At 44.9% G+C, this 25,304-nt stretch overlaps 1 protein-coding gene across 4 annotated transcripts in view; it reads right to left on the bottom strand.

Moving 5' to 3' along the window:
* Nucleotides 1-867: 867 nt before the first annotated feature.
* Nucleotides 868-25,304, bottom strand: part of LOC141156694 (uncharacterized) — a 55,508-nt gene continuing 31,071 nt past the window's right edge. For 2 of the 4 annotated variants that reach the window (XM_073642962.1, XM_073642963.1), the window contains exon 3: nt 875-3,038. In XM_073642962.1, the coding sequence (XP_073499063.1) occupies nt 2,132-3,037 (906 nt within the window). In that variant the 5' untranslated portion in view covers nt 3,038 and the 3' untranslated portion in view covers nt 875-2,131. Of the gene's footprint in view, nt 3,039-25,304 lie in introns of all 4 variants that reach the window. The other 2 variants (XM_073642961.1, XM_073642964.1) reach the window with 2 other exon arrangements.

Below are 25,304 nucleotides of genomic sequence, written 5' to 3'. Positions count from 1 at the left end.
GGGAGGAAGGTACCCATAGCTGGTCAGAGGTGTGGGGAAAATGTACCCCGAACCTGTAAGGGTGATCGGAAAGCTGGATCCCCAGTCGGTCAGAGTGGTGGATCCAGTTGGATCGAGTTGGGTCCACAGCTTGTCGCATCAGCAGGAAGCGTGGGCCAGGAGGTAGGCTTAAGGGGCGATCTGTAAACCAGCCCCTACGCCACCTCAAAAAGGGGGAGATGACATGGAGATATTAAGAAAAATATTAAGGATTTTTCTCTCTCTCTGAAGCCCCTCTCACCCCTCCCTTATCCACTATTTGTCACAAGAGAAGAGAGATCTTTCTGCAAATTATCACCCACAGCAGAAGCAGCTTAAACAAATGCTGGCACAAGAGAGGTTCTACCAACCCAATTAAAATGTGAGTGCATTTTCCCCTGGCAGAGGCATGGGATAATTAGACACAGACCCGTGACAATTTACATCTAGCTGTTGAAGCTTGGTTCCCAGGACGTCAAAGGGAATTTTACCGAAGCCCCAGTCCGACCGGCACCGATACGAAATATGGAATATCTCAAGTTCCATAATTCTGATAATAATGGGACCCATATTTTTAGTGACAGGGTCAGCTAAGGAACAATATGGATACTTTCCTGTCGCTGTAAACCCCTCTGGGGGGCTGTGGCGCAAAAGTAACAAAATAGCAGACGACAACCACGCTATGTGTGGTCTCTAAATGAAGGTAAATTCATAATGGAAAATATGGCACCACTTTCGGTCTTCTGTAATCAACAAGTGAGGAGTTATCAAAGAAGTTTGAGTTTTTAATAAAAACATGAAGGGTGGAGCGCAGCCCACATGATGTCAACACAAGGGGGCGTGTGGGCAGGTCCTCTCTTTGGCATAAAAGATGCAACTGAAGATTGATCCACATTCACTGCCAGGGGGGTATAGAGACTATAAGCAACGGATCCTGTTTGATAACAGTCAAATCAATAAGTGGGGTTGCCCTCCTCCAGCTAAATGTAATCATCTCTGCGATCTGTATAGTACGCAAGTCTTCGTTAACCCTCTTTATCTTGTGTAACTGTATATTCTGTATTGTAATGTCCCCTTTTGTAAAATCTTTGCATATTTTCATAACACTGCCTTTTGGACTAAATATAAAATGTAATAGTTCTGCTTCTTTTGCTCCGTAATCGTTCACTTCACCGAAGCCATATACGCTATCAGAACACAGGTGCTCGACCAGGCCTGAATTATATTTCAAATCTGGACGGTCGTTGCAGCAAATAATAATTGGGCTATCGTGAAGATGACAGTGACTGTAAGAGGGAATATTCACATATTCAATGTGTTGGAATCCGGAGGTGTGACGCCATACGCTCACTGGTCGCTTACCGATACCGAAGTAGTGAGTAGTCGGGATCGTGTGCTCGCGAATCCCTGACAAAATCCTGACAGAGTGACGGCAGCGGTGAGATATTGTGTGATCTCCCCGGTGTCGTCCCTGTGGAACCCTGACAAGATGGATTTCAGTATAGGGCAAAAATAGTTCTATATGAAAGGGTAATGTCCTGTGACAGGTATATTGTCAATCATGAAAAAAATGGTTTGGCCATTAATATTTTCTTATGTCCTATGGATCTCCTTAGACTGAAAGCAGAGACTTGCACCTGTATAGGTATCCAGTGTGGTGGGAAGATGATTAGAAAACTGCTAAACTGGAAAATTAAAGTTTATTAGGGACTCTTCCTTCCTTACAAGCCAATATTTCACTCCAAGATGAACGAACAACAAACTTAATAACACAAGCAAACATTATGAATGAATAGTTGGGATATTAAATAACAAAATGCTTAAGAAAAAAAGGATGCAACTGCGAGCTGGCGTGCATTCAAGGTAGACTGGTCCAATGTTGGATTATGAGAATACAGCACACGTCTGGATTCTGGCAGTTATTAGCCATTTATGCTTGCCAGGAGGTTTACATTGTATGTAACATAATTTATAGCTCATATTTTATTATATTGACATTTCTGATTCTCTTCCATATACAATAGTCCTCTTTAGCCATATCTGTATTGATCAGATGACCTCCAAATACAGGATAAACATTTTGGTCTTCAAACTGATCACTCCAAAATGCCTTCTATATCATATAAAATATTGGATGTTGTCTTTCTAATTGCCTGCAGATAACTCTTCTGGATTTTGGGGGTATGGGTGCAATCCACACCTGGGGGGCATTTGATGCACAAACATGAGGTGATTCCTGGTTCAGGCTATTTTCAGAAGTTGTACTACTTATGAGGGTGCCACGAATTGCTTCTTCGACTACATGACATTGTATACCCAGTGATTTATTTGATTTGGAGATATTGGCCATTACTTTCTTGTTTTTTGTGCCAATTAATGGATCTGTTTGTGTGGACTTATGAACTTGGCCTGGGAAAAATTCAGTCATCGTACCAATGGATCTAGTATGACACGTGCGGGTAGCCTTTCTTGTGATCCCTCTGCTACGAGGCTCTCTAAAAGACTTGTGTATTGGTAACTCTATAAATGTCAATGCATGGTCTTCTAATAAGCTTTGTTCGGAATCAACATCAATCAGATCAGAAGAAGAAGCGATGGACACAGATATGGTATTAGGACACGAAAGAGATGGTGATCGAGCGTATAAATGGTCAAAGCGATCAATGCCAGCAAAACTGCTCATTGGTCTCTCATCTTTCTTTACACTTTTGGATTTTGAGGTTTTATTGACACATGACTCTGATGGAAATATGGTCGGGAGGGCATTTTTTTTCAAACATCGAGTTCTTCCTCTGACTTCGTAACAGTCAAAACTAAAGTGTTTGGAGCAGATACGAAAGGCTCCTTTTGCACTAATGAAAATTTTTTGACACATGGCATCTAAGTCTCCGAAGTCTTGCTGTGTCTCTAACAGCCATCTTTTAATGATATTTATGTCCTTTGGAAAGGAATGCAGAACTAAATCGGGATCTTTAATCTTCCAGGAGCTGTTACATCCATTCACTATGCATGACGGCATACTGTAAAGAAAGAAAATACATATTAGCACCTCAATTCACAATGCTATAACAATGGAGACAGTTTAGACCTCGTTAAAAAAGTTCATTATTTATATTAGGACTGGATAAAAGGTAAGATATTAATATATCTGTTTCTTCCTCTTCTCTTCTGCATAGTTGGAACATTAAGAGAAAAAAACAGTGCAAGATTTTCTTTTCCAGGGTTAGTATTTGAGACCAGAACTTGACTTTTGGGTAAGACCATCATATATGGATCTAAGTGCCTATTTCCAAAGGACAACTCACTCAATTATTGGGTACAAAACTGGAATCTACCACTCTTAAGCAACAGCGTCACTGTCGTCAAGTAAAGCCTGCATCTTCCAATAAGCCTGGGAACCCACATATACACATGTGGTCAAAATTGTTGGTACCCCTTGTTTAATGAAAGAAAAACTCACAATGGTCACAGAAATAACTTGAATCTGACAAAAGTAATAATAAATTAAAAATCTTTGAAAATGAACAAATGAAAGTCAGACATTGCTTTTCAGCCCTGCTTCCACAGAATTTAAAAAAAAAATGAAACTCATGAAATAGGCCTGGACAGAAATGATGGTACTCTTAACTTAATATTCTGTTTAACAACCTTTTGAGGCAATCACTGCAATCAAACGATTCCTGCAACTGTCAATGAGACTTCTGCACCTCTCGACAGGTATTTTGTCCCACTCCTCATGAGCAAACTCCTCCAGTTGTCTCGTGTTTGAAGGTTGCCTTTCCCTGACGGAATGTTTCAGCTCTTTTCAAAGATGCTCAATAGGATTTAGGTTAGGGCTCATAGAAGGCCACTTCAGAATAGTCCAATGTTTTCCTCTTAGCCATTCTTGGGTGTTTTTAGCTGTGTGTTTTGGGTCATTATCCTGTTGCAAGACCCATGACCTGTGACTGAAACCAAGCTTTCTGACACTGGGCAGCACATTTCTCTCTATAATCCCTTGATTGAGATTTCATTGTACCCTGCACAGATTCAAGACACCCTGTGCCAGATGCAGCAAAGCAGCCCCAGAACATAACAGTGCCTCCTTCATGCTTCACAGTAGTGACAGTGTTCTTTTCTTGATATGCTTCATTTTTCCATCTGTGAACATAGAGCTGATGTGCCTTGCCAAAAACTTCCATTTATGTCTCATCTGTCCGTAGGACATTCTCCCAGAAGCTTTGTGGCTTGTCAACATGTAGTTTGGCAAATTCCAGTCTGGCTTTTTTATGTTTTTTTTTCAACAATGGTGTTCTCCTTGGTCGTCTCCCATGAAGTTCACGCTAGATCAAACAACGACGGATGGAGCGATCTGACACTGATGTTCCTTGAGCTTGAAATTCACCTTTAATCTCTTTAGAAGTTATCCTGGGCTCTTTTGTTACCATTCGTATTATCCGTCTCTTTGATTTGTCATAAGTTTTCCTCCTGCGGCCACGTCCAGGGAGGTTGGCTACATTCCATGGATCATAAATTTCTGAATAATATGTGCAACTGTAGGCACAGGAACATCAAGCTGCTTGGAGATGGTCTTATAACTTTTACCCTTAACATGCTTGTCTATAATTTTCTTTCTAATCTCCTGAGACAACTCTTTCCTTTGCTTCCTCTGGTCCATGTTGAGTGTGGTACAGACCATATCACCAAAAAGCACAGTGAGTATCTGTAGCCTTATATACAGGCTTACTGACTGATTACAAGATTGTAGACACCTGTGATGCTAATTGGTGGACACAACTTGATTTAACATGTCCCTTTTGTGACATTATTTTCAGGGGTACCATCATTTCTGTCCAGGCCTATTTCAGGAGTTTAATTTTTTTTAAAATTCTATGGAAGCAGAGTTGAAAAGCAATGTAATTAATTTATTACTTTTGTCAAATTCAAGTTATTTCTGTGACCATTATGGGTTTTTCTTTCATTAAATGAGGGGTACCAACAATTTTGACCACGTGTGTATTCCAAAATTCTGGAAAATGTTACTCTCTAATATAAGCCCGTAATCCATCAAGAGTTTCATGGTATGTACATACTTTGAGAGATACCACTCCTCCCCCTACTCTCAAGCTTACTCACCTATACCCTTTGATTTTCTGTTAGTTAAATGGAATCTGTCAGTACAAATGAACCCTTCTAAATCATCTATATTGTCATACAGGTCATAGAAAGTTGAATGAAATGATAACTTGGTATCTGCGATCCAATGTCTTATTCCAGAGAAATCCAGATTTTTCTTAATATGTAAATTAGCTGTTAACATCTATGGGTCGGACACAGATCTGCATGAGAATCTGCCTTCAAAACTAACTATAAATAAAAGGGGGAGATACCAGTGTGAGACATGTAAATGAGGAGAGCAGACAGTGAGTCTTTACATGTCTCACACGGTTAACGCCCCTTTCATTTAGGGATTGCTCACATAAGCGTATACATTGGATGAGTGCTATCTGTTTTATCAGATAGCATTCAGACTAATATTATACTATGAGGCAGTGCTGACCAGCGTTTTTTTCTCTCATGCCGATTCTGCATTGAAAAAAAAAAAAAAAAAAAAAAAAAAAAATCGCAGCATGCTGTGAGTTGCTGCCCAAATTGGATTGCACTTACCCATTCAAGACTTTAGGTGCGTGGAAAACATCAGCATGCACTCAAGATGTCATCTGAGTGCAGTCCAATTTCCGCGGACTCACACAATGTAGAACATCTTGTTCCACATCTTCTCCTCATCCGAGAGAATTGGATCACAAGGTGACACTCGGCTCAAACTCTGATCAGACTGATCGGAGTGTCATTTACATAACTGATCTGATTCCCTAGCATGAAAGAATCTACGCTCGTATGACCCCGGCCTTATAGTAAGCTCTGGAGGCAGATTTTCATGCAAATCAGTGTCCGGCACATAAAATGTAAATAAGCTGTTAAAATCTAAGAAAAATGTGGATTTCTCTGAAATAAGACATCGGATTACAGATATCAAGGTGTCATTTTATTCAACTTTCTATGACTTACATTCCCATAGAGAGGGAAACTGTGGCAATTTCTGAATCCTTAATAATAATTCCATCACCTATGTATTGCTAAAGAAATCCTGAAAACATGATGTGTTGGGGGCCAAGGACTGGGGATTGGTAAACTGCTATACAATAATGAAAACCATTCCCTGACCACCTTTGCTGTGATTAGACTGCCTGTATCATGGACAATGGCGGTCTAACTTCTGTGGGTACCACGGTGATGATTTCACTAGTCACTTAGTAACTAGGAAGGAACACCCCCTCTACAGCACTGCGGTCCATGTGGTGTTTTCTCATCATATACATTACTGTGCAAAAGTCTTAGGCGGGTGTGGACAAAATCCTGTAAAGTAAGGCTATGTTCACACATCTTGGCTTTTTCAGCGTTTTTTGATGCGTTTTTTAATGCAAATTTTCAGCTGCGTTTTACAGTACCAGCAAAGTCTATGAGATTCCAGAAATCTCATGCACACAACAGGTTTGTTTTCAAAATAGAGCAAGTCACTTCTTTCAGCTTTTTTTTCACCCATTGGAAGTAATGGGTGGCGTATAAACCTTGAAAAAAAAGCACCAAAATGCAGATGTCAGGTTCTTAAACGATTTTTGTGCCAAAACCAGAATGAGATTATTTTTTTCACTGAACTTTATGTACATGCATAAAAGAGACAAAAAGATAGTGAAAAAAAACGCTGAAAAAACACACCAAAAAAAAAAAAAAAAAGCAAGAAAAATCCTGAACAAGTTCCTGGCAAGAGATCAGGTTTTGCTGCAGAAAAAAAAAAACGCTGAAAAAAACAAGATATGTGAACATGGCCTAAGAAAGATTTCAAAGCTAGAAGTGTTAATAGTTTATTTTATCAATTAACAAAATGCAACGTGGATGAACAAAAAAAGCAATATAAATCAATCAAAGCCCCTCGGCTTTGGGCAGAGGGGGGGTATGTAAGATGGCCGCCGAAAAGGTCCTTGACGGAAGACATGCATCACCCAGGTTGGTAGCTTCGGTGATGCAAAACCGGGAAAGCATGATCCAGCACGTTTAGTGCTGAGAGGGTTAATAGGCGTGTCAGGGCCTGTTTTTACCAGCAGTCATAAGAGTTGGGCGGGATTGCCTGCTCACATATCCCCACCCCAGGGCCTGTGTATAAAATGGAGACCAAGTGTCTCATTCAGCGTCTGTGGCTGGAGGTGTGGAGACCTCCAGCATGCATGTGCTACAGGACACTGACTGTGAGCGGGTGAACTCGCAGCACTGTATGGACTGTTTTCTTGTTTTGCTACTTTGTGCCAGATAAGGTAGTGTTTGGTTACTTTGTGCCGGACAATGTTTCATTTACTTGGAGAGTGTAGTTTATGAAGTCCGAATAAACTCACCTTGGACATTTTAAAGAAACTGTGACTACCTCAAAAGCGGCTGAGTGAGTACCAAACCCCATACACTGGCATGTATGTATCATGTGACTGGCGTGTGTGTGTATGTATCATGTGACTGGCGTGTGTGTGTATGTATCATGTGACTGGCGTGTGTGTGTATGTATCATGTGACTGGCGTGTGTGTGTATGTATCATGTGACTGGCGTGTGTGTGTATGTATCATGTGACTGGCGTGTGTGTGTGTGTGTATCATGTGACTGGCGTGTGTGTGCGTGACGGGCGTGTATGTATCATGTGCCTGGCGTGTGTGTGCGTGACGGGCGTGTATGTATCATGTGCCTGGCGTGTGTGTGCGTGACGGGCGTGTATGTATCATGTGCCTGGCGTGTGTGTGCGTGACGGGCGTGTGTGTGTGTGTGTGTGTGTGTGTGTGTGTGTGTGTGTGTGTGTGTGTGTGTGTGTGTGTGTGTGTGTGTGTGTGTGACTGGCGTGTATGTATCATGTGCCTAGTGTGTGTGTGTGTGCGTGACTGGCGTGTATGTATCATGTGCCTAGTGTGTGTGTGCGTGACTGGCGTGTATGTATCATGTGCCTAGTGTGTGTGTGTGTGCGTGACTGGCGTGTATGTATCATGTGCCTAGTGTGTGTGTGCGTGACTGGCGTGTGTGTATCATGTGCCTAGTGTGTGTGTGTGCGTGACTGGCGTGTATGTATCATGTGCCTAGTGTGTGTGTGTGTGTGCGCTCGTGACTGGCGTGTATGTATCATGTGCCTAGTGTGTGTGTGTGTGTGTGTGTGCGCGTGACTGGCGTGTATGTATCATGTGCCTAGTGTGTGTGTGTGTGCGTGACTGGCGTGTATGTATCATGTGCCTAGTGTGTGTGTGTGCGTGACTGGCGTGTATGTATCATGTGCCTAGTGTGTGTGTGTGTGTGTGTGTGTGCGCGTGACTGGCGTGTATGTATCATGTGCCCAGTGTGTGTGTGTGTGTGTGTGTGTGCGCGTGACTGGCGTGTATGTATCATGTGCCTAGTGTGTGTGTGTGTGTGTGTGTATGTATCATGTGCCTAGTGTGTGTGTGTGTGTGTGTGTGTGTGTGTGTGACTGGCGTGTATGTATCATGTGCCTAGTGTGTGTGTGTGCGTGACTGGCGTGTATGTATCATGTGCCTAGTGTGTGTGTGCGTGACTGGCGTGTATGTATCATGTGCCTAGTGTGTGTGTGTGTGTGTGTGTGCGTGACTGGCGTGTATGTATCATGTGCCTAGTGTGTGTGCGTGACTGGCGTGTATGTATCATGTGCCTAGTGTGTGTGACTGGCGTGTATGTATCATGTGCCTAGTGTGTGTGTGCGTGACTGGCGTGTATGTATCATGTGCCCAGTGTGTGTGTGCATGACTGGAGTGTATGTATCATGTGCCTAGTGTGTGTGTGCGTGACTGGCGTGTATGTATCATGTGGCTAGTGTGTGTGTGACTGGCGTGTATGTGTGTGTGTGTCTGGCGTGTATGTATCATGTGGCGTGTGTGTGACTGGCGTGTATGTATCATGTGGCTAGTGTGTGTGTGACTGGCGTGTATGTATCATGTGGTTAGTGTGTGTGTGTGTGTGACTGGCGTGTATGTATCATGTGGCTAGTGTGTGTGACTGGCGTGTATGTATCATGTGGCTAGTGTGTGTGTGTGTCTGGCCTGTATGTATCGTGTGTGTGTGTGTGTGTCTGGCGTGTATGTATCATGTGGCGTGTGTGTCTGGCGTGTATGTATCATGTGGCGTGTGTGTGACTGGCGTGTATGTATCATGTGGCGTGTGTGTGACTGGCGTGTATGTATCATGTGGCGTGTGTGTGACTGGCGTGTATGTATCATGTGGCGTGTGTGTGACTGGCGTGTATGTATCATGTGGCGTGTGTGTGACTGGTGTGTATGTATCATGTGGCTAGTGTGTGTGACTGGCGTGTATGAATCATGTGGTTAGTGTGTGTGACTGGCGTGTATGAATCATGTGGTTAGTGTGTGTGTGTGTGTGTGTGTGTGTGACTGGTCTGTGTGTGTGTGTGACTGGTCTGTATGTATCATGTGGCTAGTGTGTGTGACTGGCGTGTATGTATCATGTGGCGTGTGTGTGACTGGCATGTATGTATCATGTGGCTAGTGTGTGTGTGACTGGCGTGTATGTATCATGTGGTTAGTGTGTGTATGTATCATGTGGCTAGTGTGTGTGACTGGCGTGTATGTATCATGTGTCTGGCGTGTATGTATCGTGTGTGTGTCTGGCGTGTATGTATCATGTGGCGTGTGTGTGACTGGTGTGTATGTATCATGTGGCGTGTGTGTAACTGGCGTGTATGTATCATGTGGCGTGTGTGTGACTGGCGTGTATGTATCATGTGGCGTGTGTGTGACTGGCGTGTATGTATCATGTGGCGTGTGTGTGACTGGCGTGTATGTATCATGTGGCTAGTGTGTGTGACTGGCGTGTATGTATCATGTGGCTAGTGTGTGTGACTGGCGTGTATGAATCATGTGGTTAGTGTGTGTGTGTGTGTGTGTGACTGGTCTGTATGTATCATGTGGCTAGTGTGTGTGACTGGCGTGTATGTATCATGTGGCTAGTGTGTGACTGGCGTGTGACTGGCGTGTATGTATCATGTGGCGCGTGTGTGTGGGCGGCGTAAGTGACGCACTTATGGTGCGGCGATGTTAAATGCCGCTGTCAGATTGACAGTGGCATTTAACATTAACAGCCGCGGGTGGATCGCGATTCCACCCGCGGCTGTTGCGGGCACGTCAGCTGACTTGTGCGTACAAATACGGCACAGGCTGTAAAGGGGTTAACCCCATAACGCTCAATGACTGTCATAGCATGTCAACTTCCACTCCCTGCCGTGCTATGCCCGTCATAACTTTGAACTGTCACAGTGACAGTTCAGTGCAAACAGCTGTCAGGGACAGCTGAGCGGCACGGGAGGAGGTGTGGGGACCCGTGTCAGTGGTCCCCACACCTAGATAGCTGTGATCGGTCATTCACTGATTGACCGATCACGGCATTATCACGCATGAGATGCTGAAATATCAGCACCTCTGTCCCGATCAGAGCAGGGGTTCAGCGCTGCCAGTGGCTTAGCCCCTGCACTAAACAGCCTGGAGCGGTGTCAGCACCTCCCCTGGTTAACTCCCTCTGCCTTCAGATCATTGCGGGGGCCCGATAGTTGCCATCGTGAACTGGGGTCGTCACGACGACCCCCGGGTCACCAAGCTACGGAAAGATTCTGAGACCATGCTCACAGTGAATCATACCTGTGAAAAAAGTGAAAGTCCCATTGAGGGACTAAGTAAAATAGTTTAAAAAAAGGTAAAAAAAAAATAATTTTAAATGTATAGAAATAATAAATATTACCCTAATAAATACACATTTGTGTTAAAAAATAAAAAAAAAAAAAAAAAAAAAATAATACACATATTTGGTATTGCAGTGTCCATAACAACCCGATCTATGAAAGTCTCACACTAGTTAACCGTTCAGTGAACGCTGTAAATTAAAAAACAAACAAAAATGTAGTAGCAAAGTATGGTTTATCATACCACTGGGAAAAAAAGAAATAGAACGCGATAAAAATGTTACCACTGAAGACGTCATCTTGTTCCGCAAAAAACAAGCCGCCATAAAGCTCCATCAGCTGAAAAATAAAAAAAGTTCTAGCTCTCAGAATAAAGCGATGCATAATTTTTTTCTTCAATAAAAGTTTTTATTGTGTAAAAGCACCAAAACATAAAAAAATATATAAATGTAGTACGGCTGAAAACGTACTGACCCGAAGAATAAAGCTGCTTTATCATTTTACCACACGCAGAACGGCATAATAAAAAAAATTCCTTAATTGTTGGTTTTTATTTATTCTGCCTCCCAAAAATTGGAACAGAAAGCAATCAGAAAATGTCACTTGCCCAAAAATGGTACCAATAAAAACGTCAACTTGTCCCGCAAAAAACAAGCAGTCACATGACTGTCGGACGAAATATGGAAAAATTATAGCTCTCAAAATATGGCGATGAAAAAAACTAGTCTTTGCAAAAAAAAGCGTCTTTTAGTGTAGGACAGCTGTCAATCAAAAATCCAATATGAATCTAGTATCGCTGTGATCACACAGACCTGAAGAATAGAGTGGTCTAATCACTTATACCACACGAGGAATGGAGTAAAAAATAAACGCTAGGGCGGTGTTTTTTTTAAAAAGAAAAAAAAAATGACGATATGGCGACCAGTGTTAAGCGCATCTGCCCACTACTTGAGTTTGCATCGGGGGCTCGGGTATGCACAGGCTATCGCGGGTGCTCGAATGACATGCTCAAGTCTCCGCGCCATATGCTTCGTGGACAAAAAAGGTGCATGGTTTGCCTGCCATGCACAAGTGATCCCTGCATGTTTTTTTTGGGTGTCTAATAAACGTGAAACATACGGGGCCTCGAGCATGTCACTTGAGCACCCACGATACTTGGTGCTTACCAGAGTACCCGATGCAAACTCAAATAGCGAGAACTTGCACTCAAGACTAATGACAACTTAATCAATATGATGACCTAATGTTATCAAATTCAGTGTTGTACCTCTGAGTTTAAAATGTTCACTATACCCCCTTGATAAAATCCTTGAGGGGTCTAGTTTCCAAAATGGGGTCACTTGTGGGGGTTTTCCACTATTTAGGCGCATCAGGGGCTCTCCAAACGCGACATGGCGTCCGCTCTCAAATTGCAGACAATTTTGCGTTCAAAAAGTCACACAATGCTCCTTCCCTTCTGAACCCTGCCATACTCACAAACAGTGTATTTTCCCCACATATTGGGTATCAGCTTACTCAGGAGAAATTGCACAACAAATTGTATGGTGCAATTTCTCCTGTTATCCTTATGAAAAACATTTTTGTGAGAAAAATGTGAAAATTTTATTTTTACGGCTCAATGTTATAAACTTCTGTGAAGTACCTGGGGGTTCAAGGTGCTCACCACACATCTAGATAAATTCCCTGAGGGGTCTAGTTTCCAGAATGATGTCACTTGTGGGGGTTTCCACTGTTTAGGCACATCAGGGGCTCTCCAAACGCAACATGGCATCTGCTAATTATTCAAGCAAATATTACATTCAAAAAGTCAAATGGCGCTCCTTCCCTTCCGAACCCGGCCGTGCGCCCAAACAGTGGTTCTCCCCCACATATTGGGTATCGGCGTACTCAGGGGAAATTGCACAACAAATTTTGGGGTCCATTTTTTTTCCTGTTACCCTTGCGAAATTAAAAAAATTGGGGTCTAAAGTAACATTTTTGTGAAAAAAAGTTAACTGTTCATTTTTTTTCTTCCACATTCCAAAAATTCCTGTGAAGCACATGAAGGGTTAATACACTTCTTGAATGTGGTTTTGAGCACCTTGAGGGGCGCAGTTTTTAGAATGGTGTCACTTTTGGGTATTTTCTGTCAATCACTTCAAATGTGATGTGGTCCCAAAAAAAAAAAAAAAAAAAAAAAATGGTTTTGTAAATTTTGTTGGAAAAATGAGAAATCGCTGATCAAATTTTAACCCTTATAACTTCCTAACCCCCAAAAAATTGGTTCACAAATTGTGCTGATGTAAAGTAGACATGTGGAAAATGTTATGTATTAATTATTTTGTGACATATCTCTCTGATTTAAGGGCATGAAAATTCAAAGTTTGAAAATTGCAAAATTTGACAAATTTCCATTTTTTTTTCACAAATAAATGCAAGTGACATCGTAGAAATTTTACCACTATCATGAAGTACAATTTGTCATGAAAAAACAATCTCAGAATCAGTGGGATCCGTTAAAGCGTTCCAGAGTTATTACCTCAAAGTGACAGTGGTCAGAATTGTAAAAATTGGCCTGGTCAGTAAAGTGCAAACCACCCTCGTAGGTAAAGGGGTTAATAGAAACACTTGAAATAGATCACTCTGTTTGTAATGACTCTATAATATGAGTTTCACTTTTTGTATTGAAGAACTGAAATGAACTTTTTGATGATATTCTAATTTTATGAGAAGCACTTGTAAATCTAGTATCACTGTAATCGCACCGACCCGAAGAATAGTAGTCTAATCACTTATACCACACGAACGGCGTGAAAAATAAATAAAACTAATTTTCCACCTGCTGTTTTTTTTTTTCCATTCTGCCTCCCAAAGATCGCAGTAAAGCTCTGCTCACATTTATCGGGTGCTCTATGCTGAGCACTGATATTGGGGGTTCCATTTAAATCTTCAAGTGACGTAATTCAGATGAAACCCAGGAGGGATCCATTCACTATAATGAGGCAGCAGAGTCCGTCTGGCCTCTGTTTTTTCAAAGGTTCACAAAACTGTTGCAGACGGCACTTTTATGCACGCCTAATAAAAAGATGAACACCCTGGAATCACAGGCCAGACAGCGTCCACAGAGCCTACATATGCCCCATTAAAGGGAATCTTCCGCCGGGGGTTCCGTCTGAATCACGTATTTCAGAGATTTACACGGAAACCCGGTGTAAGCGCTCAGCGCAGGATAAGTGTGAGTCGAGCCTTACTCCGATCTTTGGGAGGCAGAATGAACAAATCAGCAGGTGAAAAATTGGTTTTATTTATTTTTTACGCTGTTCCTTGTAGGGTATAAGTGATTAGACAACTTTCTTCTTCGGGTCGGTGCGATTACAGTGATACCAGATTAATATCAGGTTTTTATATTTGGCTGCTGTCACACACTAAAAAACACTTTTTTGTTGTTGCAAAAACTAGTTTTTGCATCACCATATTTTTGGAGCTATCATTTTTCCATATTTCGGTAGACAGTCATGTAAGAGCTTGTTTTTTGCAGGACAAGTTGATGTTTTTTATTGGTACCATTATCGGGCACGTGACATTTTTTTTATCGCTTTCTATTCCAATTTTGGGAGGCAGACTAAACAAAAACAAACAATTCAGGAATTGTTTTTTTCTTTTTTTTTTAATGCTGTTCTGCGTGTGGTAAAATTGATAAGACAGCTTTATTCTTCGGGTCAGTACGTTTACAGCGATACTGTAACATTGGAACTCTGGGACCTTGTGGAGTGTGTTAATGACTGCCTTCTGGACATCTGTCAAGTCAGCAGTCTTCCCCATGATTGTGGAGTCTGCTGAAACAGACTAAGGGACCTTTTTAAATGGTTAGGAAGTAGAGATGAGCGTTGTTCTACTCGAACTGTTCGCCAATCTCAAATTCGAGCTGTTTTGGGCGGTGTTCGAGCCGGTCGGCGAACACGAACAATTTGAGAAAAATTCGGCTGTTCGAGGTTATGTTCGATAACTGTTCGTGCACCAAAATCATAACTGGATTTTTTCTCAGTAATGATGAAAATTAATGTTAATACGCAGTTTGAGTGTACAGCGGGGCGGGGGGAGGGGCAGGGGATGGATCTCTGCAGGAACAATGAAGATCTCCATTTTTTTTTCTCTTTCCCGCATTTGCAGTGGGGAGGTGCAATCTGTCAGCCTATCAGCAGCGCACACACGGAGCGAAGTGCTTTTTTTCACACAAGCAAGGGCATGTGTGATTGGCAGTGTATGTCACATGTCCTTGCCCTATAAGACCAAGCCATTTTCCCCGTCGCCACCATTTTCTCACTGCTGCAGCTGCGTGTTAGACGGCACCGCTGTTGCTGTGTGCGCTATACCTTGTTAATTTCAAGCCAATTTTCGCACAAATATACAGATAGCTTGGGAGTAGGGAATAGTAGTGATTGCAGTCCTTTTAAGGACTAGGTTACAGCATTTCCTACGACTTTTATCAGGCAGGTCTGTGCTCTTAAATAGATAGATTGTGGGAGTAAAGACTAATTGTAATTGGAGTCCTTTTCAGGACTAGGTTACATCAGTTCCTATCAGTTTTTGCCAGGCAGGTCTGTGCCAGTGCTGTGCAAGTTTTTTTCACAGCATTTGGCTGAATCTAGCAAAGCTAATCCTTTTTGGCCTATTGCAGAGTGTGTTAGTCAGTGGAGTAGCCTATCTGTGTTGCAAGAAATACCACCTGTGTATAGAATACCAATTTTTTTACTGCACCTAGTGAAGTAAAATCTTTTGGGCATAGCATCATTCTATTAGTCCATCTATACTGACCTCCATCAGGTTGCAAACTGAATATAATTTTTTTCTGCATCTAGCTCTGAAAAAATATTTGGGCTTCTAGCGGTGTGTGGGACTTGGTCTATTAGTCCATCTATACTGACCTCCATCAGGTTGCAAATTGAATATAATTTTTTTCTGCATCTAACCCAGCCAATAGTTTTGGCCTAATACCACAGTTTGGCCACTCAGCTCTGCTCGGTTACCATCCATTGTTTTTTTGTGCAAACAACTCCAGAGTTGTGAATTAGTTAACCACCAAAATGAGTGGAAAAAGGCCTGCTGCTGGTGGAAAGGGGAATAGGCGTGTTGGGAAGGGGAAAAAAGGTTGTGTCCGTGGGGTAGGTGCAGAAGAAAGACCATCTTCCAGCCAAACTAAAATGTCTACTTCTTTTAGCGGACAATGTGATAAGATCCCTTTCTTACAGCCACGCCAATCGCTACAAATTCCAGATGAGGCACAAAAACAGCAGGTGCTTCAACGGATATCAAGTGCTCCTTTAAGTGGGCTCTCCTCCACATCAACTTCAACATCACAAATACTCCAGTCCTCAAAGGTGTCACCCAAATCGCACTTGCTTCCTCACAGCTCCCAAATCTCCAGCTGCCCGTCTGAGTATGAGGTAGAACAGATGGTTGAGTCTGCAGAGCTGTTTACTCATACTATAGCCTGGGAATCAGAGGTCGACTCCAGTGCTTCTGTAAATCCAGACGAGGAAATGATCTGCACTGATGCCCAGAATCTTTATGAGTCGGATCCAGGACCAGACGCAGAAGGTTCTGACCATAATGTAGACCCTCATTCCCAAACTGTAACTCCTGTTGGTGGAGACAATGAGGAAGACGATGATAAGACTCAAATACCTGATTGGAGCGACAACTTTAGTTTTTTGTCAGGGCAGGAACAGGTTGGCTCTGAGGACGACGGGTGTGATAACGCACAGGGTGATGATGATGAGGTCGGAGATCCCACTTACTGTCAACCCACAGTCAGCCAAGAGATGAGGTCAGCAGAGGAGGTGGAGGAAGATGCTAGTGACGACGAGGTCAGGTTGCGCCTTCCTGGACAGAGACGTAGTACTGGAAGCACGTCAACAACTGCATCCTCAAACACAACTCTGCCTCTCACCACAAGTCGTGGTGGCTCTTCAGGTCGCATGGGTGCTAAGCCTTGCATAGCCTGGGCATTTTTTCAGATCGATAAAGATGACCCAACTCGTGTTATCTGTAACATTTGTCAGCAAAAGCTAAGTAGAGGCCAAAAAATACATAGTTTGAGTACTTCATGCATGAACCGGCACATGGACATGAAGCATAAGTTGCAGTGGGAAGCTCAGTGTGCTACAATGCGGTCTAGCCGGCCGGGCCAACCACCGTCTGCCATATCTTGTGCATCCGCGGCCTCTTCATCCTCTGTGACTGGGGGGACAGCAGTCACACCTGTTTTGGGGCGCAGACCTGCCACCTCTTTACCCGCAACAGCCAGCGTGATTGGCAGGTCATCATTTTCTTTGGAGGTGGTAACACCAGCTGGTCTTGAGCGCTGTCAGACATCGATAGCACCACCTTTGGATCAAGGCAACCTAACATGTCCGCCTGCATCTTCCTCACAGACCGGCAGTTTGCCGGGGACACCCTTATCAACCCCGTCTAAGCACAATAGCCAGCCCTCGGTCCCTCAGATGTGGACAAGTAAAAGACCATTTCCTCCTAGCCATGAGAAAGCTAAGAGGTTGAATTTCACCATCTGCAAGCTCTTGGCTACAGAAATGCTGCCTTTCCGCCTGGTGGACACAGAGGATTTTCGAGACCTTATGTCCGTCGCAGTGCCCCAGTACCAGATGCCCAGTCGGCACTACTTCTCAAAGAAAGGTGTGCCTGCGCTCCACCAGCATGTCGCACACAACATCACCGCTTCTTTGAGAAACTCTGTGTGTGACAGGGTGCATTTCACCACAGACACTTGGACGAGTAGGCATGGACAGGGGCGTTACATGTCGCTGACTGGGCACTGGGTAACTATGGTGACAGCAGGACAAGGGGCTGCTGTCCAAGTCTTGCCGTCCCCACGAGTTGTGCGTCAATCCTCTTTATGTCATTTTTCCTCCACTGCTTCTGCCTCCTCAACCTCCTCTCGGTCTTCCACCTGCACCCAAAGCCTGTCTGGTCATGCCACAAGCTTTCTAACTGCGCAGAAGGGATCCTGCACACCTCCTTACTATGCTGGCAGTAGGGCTCAACGTCATCAGGCGGTTTTTACATTGAAATGTCTGGGAAATGTGAGTCACACAGCTGAGGAGTTGTGGTCAGCTCTGGAGAACCAATTTCATGAATGGTTGTCTCCACTGGACCTGAAACCAGGGAAGGCCGTGTGCGACAATGCTGCAAACCTGGGTGCGGCCCTTCGCCGGGGCAATGTCACACACGTGCCTTGTATGGCTCACGTGTTGAACCTGGTTGTCCAGCAATTTTTAGCCCACTATCCCAGACTAGATGGCCTTCTGCAGAGGGCACGGTCGCTGTGTGCTCACTTCCGCCGTTCGCATCCCGCAGCTCAGCGACTTACATCTCTACAGAAGTCGTTGGGCCTGCCACTTCACCGGCTAAAATGCGATGTGCCTACCCGGTGGAATTCAACTCTGCACATGTTGCAGCGACTGTGGCAGCACCGACAAGCCCTGGTGCAATACGTTCTGACGTATAGCCTGGGCCAACGAGATTCAGAGGTGGGGCAAATCACGCTGGAGGAGTGGTCTCAGATCAGGGACCTATGCACCCTTCTGCACAGTTTTGAAATGGCGACGAAGATGTTTAGTGCTGACGATGCCATTATCAGCATGACTATTCCGGTGATTTACATGCTGGAGCACATGTTAAACAGAATTCGGAGTCAGGTGGTGGCACAAGAGGAGGTGGAGGAAGTAGAGGAGGAGGAGTTGTATGCGGAAGGGCTAACATCTGCAAGGTCCAGACGGTCGGCAGCACCAAGGCGGCAGGCATGTGAGGGTGGGGGAGATGGTTTAACCAGGGCGCATGGTAGCAGCCAAACTAGTGAGGAAGGTGCAGGAGCCCAGGAAGAAGTGGAGGACGAACTGATGGAAGACTCATCAGATGAGGGAGACCTTGATCACATTTCTGTTGTGCGAGGTTGGGGGGAGAGGACAGAGGAAGGAAGCATGATTGTTACCTCGCCACCAACACAACAGGGACTTGGTGCTCCTGGATGCGCAACACACATGAGTGCCTTCTTGCTGCACTACCTGCAACATGACCCTCGAATTGTGAGAATTAGAAATAATCCTGACTACTGGGTTGCCACACTGTTAGATCCCCGGTACAAAAGTAAATTTGCAGAAATTATTCCTGCCATAGAAAGGGATGCACGCATGCAGGAGTATCAGCAGAGACTGTTGCAGAATCTTACATGTGCTTTTCCACAAAATACCAGTGGTGCACGTAGTGAATCTCACAGTTCCAACTTGCCAACCGTGGGACCGTCAAGTGTTCAGCACTCAAACCGTAACAGAACCACAGTATCTGCTGGTAACATCAATTTTGCGGAATCATTTCACCACTTTTTTAGCCCATCCTTTGCAAGGCCACAGGAGACAAGAAGTCTGACACATAGTCAACGCCTAGAGACGATGGTACAGGAGTATCTCCAAGTAAACATTGAAGCCACGACTGTGTCACTGGACCCTTGCTCTTTTTGGGCTTCCAATCTGGATAAATGGCCGGAGCTAGCCACTTACGCCTTGGAGATCTTGTCATGCCCCGCAGCCAGCGTTCTGTCTGAACGTGTGTTCAGCGCTGCTGGTGGTGTGCTGACAGATAAGCGCACGCGGCTCTCCACTGATAATGTAGACAGACTCACGTTCATAAAGATGAACAAATCATGGATCCGAAACGACTTTTCTACCCCTGTGTCATCCTGGGGAGAGTAAAAGCTTGATGATTGGTTAAAATCACCCTACCAACCGTTTTAAGCTTTCAAATTACTAATCATGTTCATCTGTATCTTGACTGGAAAATAATTTGGGCTTTGTAGCAGTGTGCAGCACTGATCCTATTAGGCCATCTATAATAAGCTTCACCAGATTTAAAATTAAAAATAATTTTTAGCTGCATCTAGCCCGGAAAATAATTTTGGGGCTCCGAGATGCGCAAGACACATAAGTGCCTTCTTGCTGCACTACCTGCAGCATGACCCTCATATTGTCAGAATTCGAAGTAATCATGACTACTGGGTTGCCACACTCTTAGATCCCCCAAACTTTTCGATCAACCTTTTCATTTTAATAAAGACCAAAAAAATGGTCATTTTTGAAATTATAAGCATTAGCAGGTTGTTAGAAACTGAAATCAAACAGTTTTCAACTCAAAACTTTATTCTAGGTGATGTTACATTTTCACATAGGACCCCTTGTTCGAAAGGAGCTTCTGAACTCTCTCGTCCATTGAATTTGTCAGGTTTTGGATGGTTTCTGCTTCAATTGTTTTGCATGAGGACAGAATACCCTCCCAGAGCTGTTGCTTAGATGTGAACTGCCTCCCGCCATCATAGACACTCCTTTTAATGATGCTCCAAAGGTTCTGAATGGGGTAGAGGTCAGGGGAGCATGGGGGTCACACCATAAGTTTGTCCCCTTTTATGCCCATATCAGCCAGAGATGGAGATGTTTTATGTGCAGCATGAGATGGTGCATTATCATGCAGAAAAATGATCTTGCTGTGAAATACACGGTTCTTCTTCTTGAACCACGGCAGGAAGTGCTGTTTGAGAAAATCCACATACATTATGGAGTTCATCTTTAGCGCCTTCAGGGATCCTAAAGGGGCCGACAATCTCTCTCCCCATGATTCCAGCCCAAAACATTACTCCACCTCCTCCTTGTTGGCGCTGTAGCCGTGTTTGCGTGGGGTGTCCATCAACCAGCCATCCTCCACTCCATTCATCTGGACCATCGAGCGCTGCACGGCACTCATCCGTGAACAAAACAGTTTTGAAATCAGTCTTCATGTAATGTTTGGCCCACTGGAGCCGTTTCTGCTTGTGTGAAGTGGATAGAGGAGGTCGACAGGATGGCGTATGCACAGCTGCAAACCTCTGAAGGACCCTGCATCTTGTTGTTCGGGGGACGTTGGAGGCACAAGCAGCTTCAAAAACTTGTCTGCTGCTATGACAAGGCTTTTTTGCCGCTGCTCTTTCAACCTGACGTAATTGCCTGTAGGAAAGAGTCCTCAATTTGCCCTTATCAGCACGCACACGTGTGTACTGTGAATCAGCTACATACTTCTTGATTGCCAAGACACTTCATCCTGATCATCGCACAATGTTGATTGTAGTCATGCCTTGACCTAAACACTCCACAATTTGTTGCTTCTCAGCAGCCGACACATCCTTTTTCTTTCCCATTTTGGCAGAAAATGTAGGCTGCTTAATAATGTGAGAGAGCCTTCTTAAGTAGTCTTGCCTTTCATTGGACACACCTGCCAAACTAATTAGCACAGGTGTCTGCAATTGCTTACAGTGATATAAAGAGCCCTGACACACATCACCATCAATGAGTTTAACTGACAAACAAACAAATTCTTCCCTTATCACTCCTAAACACTTTTTGCATAATAATTTGGAACGCGGTGTACATGTGCTTTTCCACAAAACACCAGTGGTTCACGTAGTGAATCTTACAGTTCTAACTTGCCAACCGTGGTCTGTATGGAATTGTTCAATAAAGGGCCCAAAATTAAGATAACATAGATGGGAGAGGTCTCTATGAATAGGAATTCCTAAGTATTTGATACCCTGTGAGGGCCAGGCAAAGGGAAAGTTGGACTGGATGGAATCCTATATGGATTTAGGGAGGGAGACATCGAGGGCCTCAGACTTCGCTGCATTGATTTTAAAATTTTACCATGTAACAAAGTGATCTATTTCAGCCATAACAGCAGGGATGGATATATGTGATTGAGTGATATATACTAGGACATCATCAGCAAATAGAGAGCACTTGTACTCGGTGCCTCCCACCTCAATCCACCTAATATTGGGGTTATGGCGAATTGATGAGAGCAGGTGCTCCGTCACTAGGATGTATAAGAGAGGGGACAGAGGACATCCCTGCCTTGTCCCATTGGTGATTGTGAAAGGTGATGAAAATGTTCTGACGCACCCCCTGGGCCTTGGGACACCCGGAGCCGGACCCTTTTTGGTGGATGCTGGTGGTTGTAGTCTTCGTGGCGGCGATCCGGTTCCGTGGCTCAGGGCGGTCAAACCAGTGGCGGAACTATTTATGTGGTTTTGATGTTTAAATGTCCGACTACGCCACCCGTGGATTGCGGTCAGAGTGAACCGCCGCTACAGGGCAGACCGCTAAGGCTGGTGTTGTGGGTGCAGCAGAGCGTAGCATAACTCCCCACGGGAGGAGTATAGCCTCAGGACAGTGTATGCAGAGTCAGTGATGCAGTTCAGGGCCTTTACTCACAGTTCTTATTATCCAGACCACGTCTGCAGGTAACGGCTGCCCACGTCGTACTGTGCTCACCAGGTGAGGGGCTCAGACAACTCCCAGATAACTTTGGAGCGCTTCACAGGACCCCCTTTGTGTGTCCTTTGTCTGGCCTTTCTTACCAACACTTCTGTCCGGCTGCCTCGGGCCTCCTCTTGGTAAACTTGGCGCCAGTTTCCCTGACCCTATGTGGTGCCTTCCTAGCGGGTGGAGCAAGGGGCTGCGCCACATAAAATGTCAGAGCCTCCGGTTTCTAGCTGAGGGTCGTTTCCTGCCTCCACTAGTTCGGGGACCGGTCTCCCCCTTTGGCCTGACCCCTCCAAGCAGGTGGATTCGGGCGTGCGGTGGCGACTCGCCCGTCCGCACCCCTGGGATCCCTTCATTCCTCGTTCCTGGAGCCTTCTCCGCTCCTCTTCCTTCCTTCTCCCTCTTGCAGGCCTGGGCCTCTGTTACTAGGCCCGCCTCCGGAGCAGAGCTCATGCAGAGCCCCTGCTCCCTGCCACTTCTGCTCAGACTTCTCTGCACTGAACTAAGATGGTGCCCACCTTTTATACTCCCTTCTCAATGCACCCAGGAACTGCTTCCTCCCTGCTCCTGCACTGCAGGGTTCCCCTTCCTCAGTGTTCCCTCCCCCCACTCCAGCCAGGGACAGGGACTGTCGTGCCCATCTCAGGGGCATATTGGTCGCCCTGCCCCACGGCAATGTGGTGTAATGCATGCAGGTGTCGGGTCCTGATCCACACTCCATCCTTATCTGAGAGTGAGATATCACACCTCTGGGTGAGGTGCAATACGTCTGTAGCAACCGAGCCCTCGGTGCTACAGTTCCATTTATCTTCAGCCTAGGTGACGTATTGTGATACAGGGCCGTGATTTTGGCTATAAAAGGGTCCCCTAGACCCCTACCCCAAGCTTTTTAAGAGAATCATATATGGCGTGCCAGGAGACTCTATGGAATGCTTTCTCAGCATCCAACGAGAGTATCTACTTACAAATTTTTAACTGCATCTAGCCCAGGAAATACTTTGTGCCTAGTAGCAGTGTCTGCTAGTCAGCGGATTATCCCGGCTGTTAAGCAAGCTACACCACCTGTAGTTTGGACACTTAATTTTTTCAAAGGAAATGCTTCGGGACCACGGGATACTTAGTGAAGAGCATCAGGAGGCACCCCAAGGCATAGGGGCTGGGACTGGCACTAGGATGCCTTGCGGTGGACAGCCGAGCTCGATCCTTATAAAAGCTTTTTAACTGCAGCAGCTTTAGTGGACGCTACTGGAGCTGGAATTACGCGGCTGCTGGCATGAGACTTGCCCTCCAATAGATCCTTGTAAATGGATTTAAAGTGTATTCATTCAAATTAGAGGGACAATTTAAATTAAAAAGCTTAGAGCTGCCTCCACCACAGGGGGGCTCTCTCGACCCACCAGCGGACAGGCACCAGTATTGGGAGAGGGGGGCTGGCCGTCAGGGTTCACCGCGGCTCTGGCACAAACCCGGCGACACGGAGGTGGCACGGGCAGGAGCGGACTGGCCGTCTCGGCTTCTCACTTTTTGGATTTTAGAAGGGCATGACATGCCTATATCTGTGTCTCCCCCTCCTTTTACTCCTCCACCTCTTTTCTTTTCGCATGACTATATGTACTTGTCACTTTTCCATGTGTTAGTTGTGTCTTCTGAGCAGTTTGTCAGCTTTTGGACACCTTTGAAGGTGTTTTCTGTGTGTTTCTATGTGTTTTTGTTTGCCTGCCATTGGTTTTAACGGTGTTCGAAGGTGTTCGACGAACAGTTCGACGAACAGTTCGGCGAACACACGGGTGTTCGACGAACCGAACCGAACTCGAACACTACGGGGGTGGCTCAACACTATTAGGAAGCCTTTACAGGTGTTTTTTGTTAATTATTTTAATTTACTGAGATAATGACTTTTGTGTTTTTGTTGGCTGTAAGCCATAATCCTCAACATTAACAGAAATAAACACTTGAAATAGATCACTCGGTTTGAAATGACTCCTATATAATGAGTTTCACTTTTTGAATTTAAGAACTGAAATAAATTAACTTTTTGATGATATTCAAATTTAGTGAGATGCACCTGTATGTTGTCTGAACCCATCTGAAAACTCGCCTTGCATATCTGACGGCCTTCCATATTGTATCTTTCTGTCTCTCCTGGTATGTTGTCTAAACCCATCTGAAAACCCACCCTGCATATCTGACTGCCTTCCACTGCCACCCTGGAAACAGACATGGTGGAGGAGTGGGTCTTCTCCTTTCCACCAACTGCACCTTTAGCCCAATTCCACCTCTACCCTCCCATATTCTGAAGTCCACTCTGTCTGCATCTACTCTCTTTCCAACCTCCAAGTAGCTGTCATATACCGACCTCCAGGCCCAGTCACTGACTTTATTGACCAATTCTCCACCTGGCTTCTCCACTTTCTCTCTGCTGACATTCCCACAATCATCATGGGCGATTTCAACATCCCCACTGACACTCGCCAGTTAGCAGCATCCAAACTCCTATCGCTTACTTCATCCTTTGGACTTACTCAGTGGTCCTCCTCAGCCAACCACACAGACGGACACACACTAAACCTCATCTTCACCAGACTCTGCTACCTATCTAACCTCACAACCCCCCCCCTACCCCTATCTGACCACCATCTACTCACATTCTCATCCCTGTCCTTCTCACCCGTCACCCATGTCCAGCAACTAGCACACCCCTGCAGAAACCTCGTACATCTAGACACTCACAGACTGACTCTATTCTACCACGGACATCCATATCTTCACTCTCCGACACAAACAGTGCCACCGCTTTCTACAATGCCACTCTCGCATCAGCTATTGACTTGGTCGCCCCTCTTGTGCATGGCAGAGCGCGACGAGTCAATAGGCAACCCTGGCACAACAACCTCACTAAACAGCTTCAGCAAGCGTCCAGGGTTGTGGAGCGGCGTTGGAAGAAAACCCGTTCGCAAGATTACTTCACTGCATTCAAACAAGCAACACTCGCATTCAAATCAGCCTTCACCTCTGTTAAACAGGCCTACGTCACATCCCTCATATCTTCTTTATCCCGCAACCCCAACCAATTATTCAACACTTTTAACTCTCTCCTCCGCCCTCCACTGCCCCCTCCAACCTCAGTCATCTCTGCTGAGGAGTTTGCCACACACTTCAAAAACAAGACTGACCAAACACAGCA

This window comes from Phyllobates terribilis, unplaced genomic scaffold (genome assembly GCF_046119375.1).
Source record: "Phyllobates terribilis strain yellow unplaced genomic scaffold, ASM4611937v1 Scaffold_8__6_contigs__length_399053987, whole genome shotgun sequence".
NCBI classification, from domain to species: domain Eukaryota; kingdom Metazoa; phylum Chordata; class Amphibia; order Anura; family Dendrobatidae; genus Phyllobates; species Phyllobates terribilis.
The sequence above is the reverse complement of the archived record's forward strand: the minus strand, read 5'-3'. Positions and strand labels throughout refer to the sequence as shown.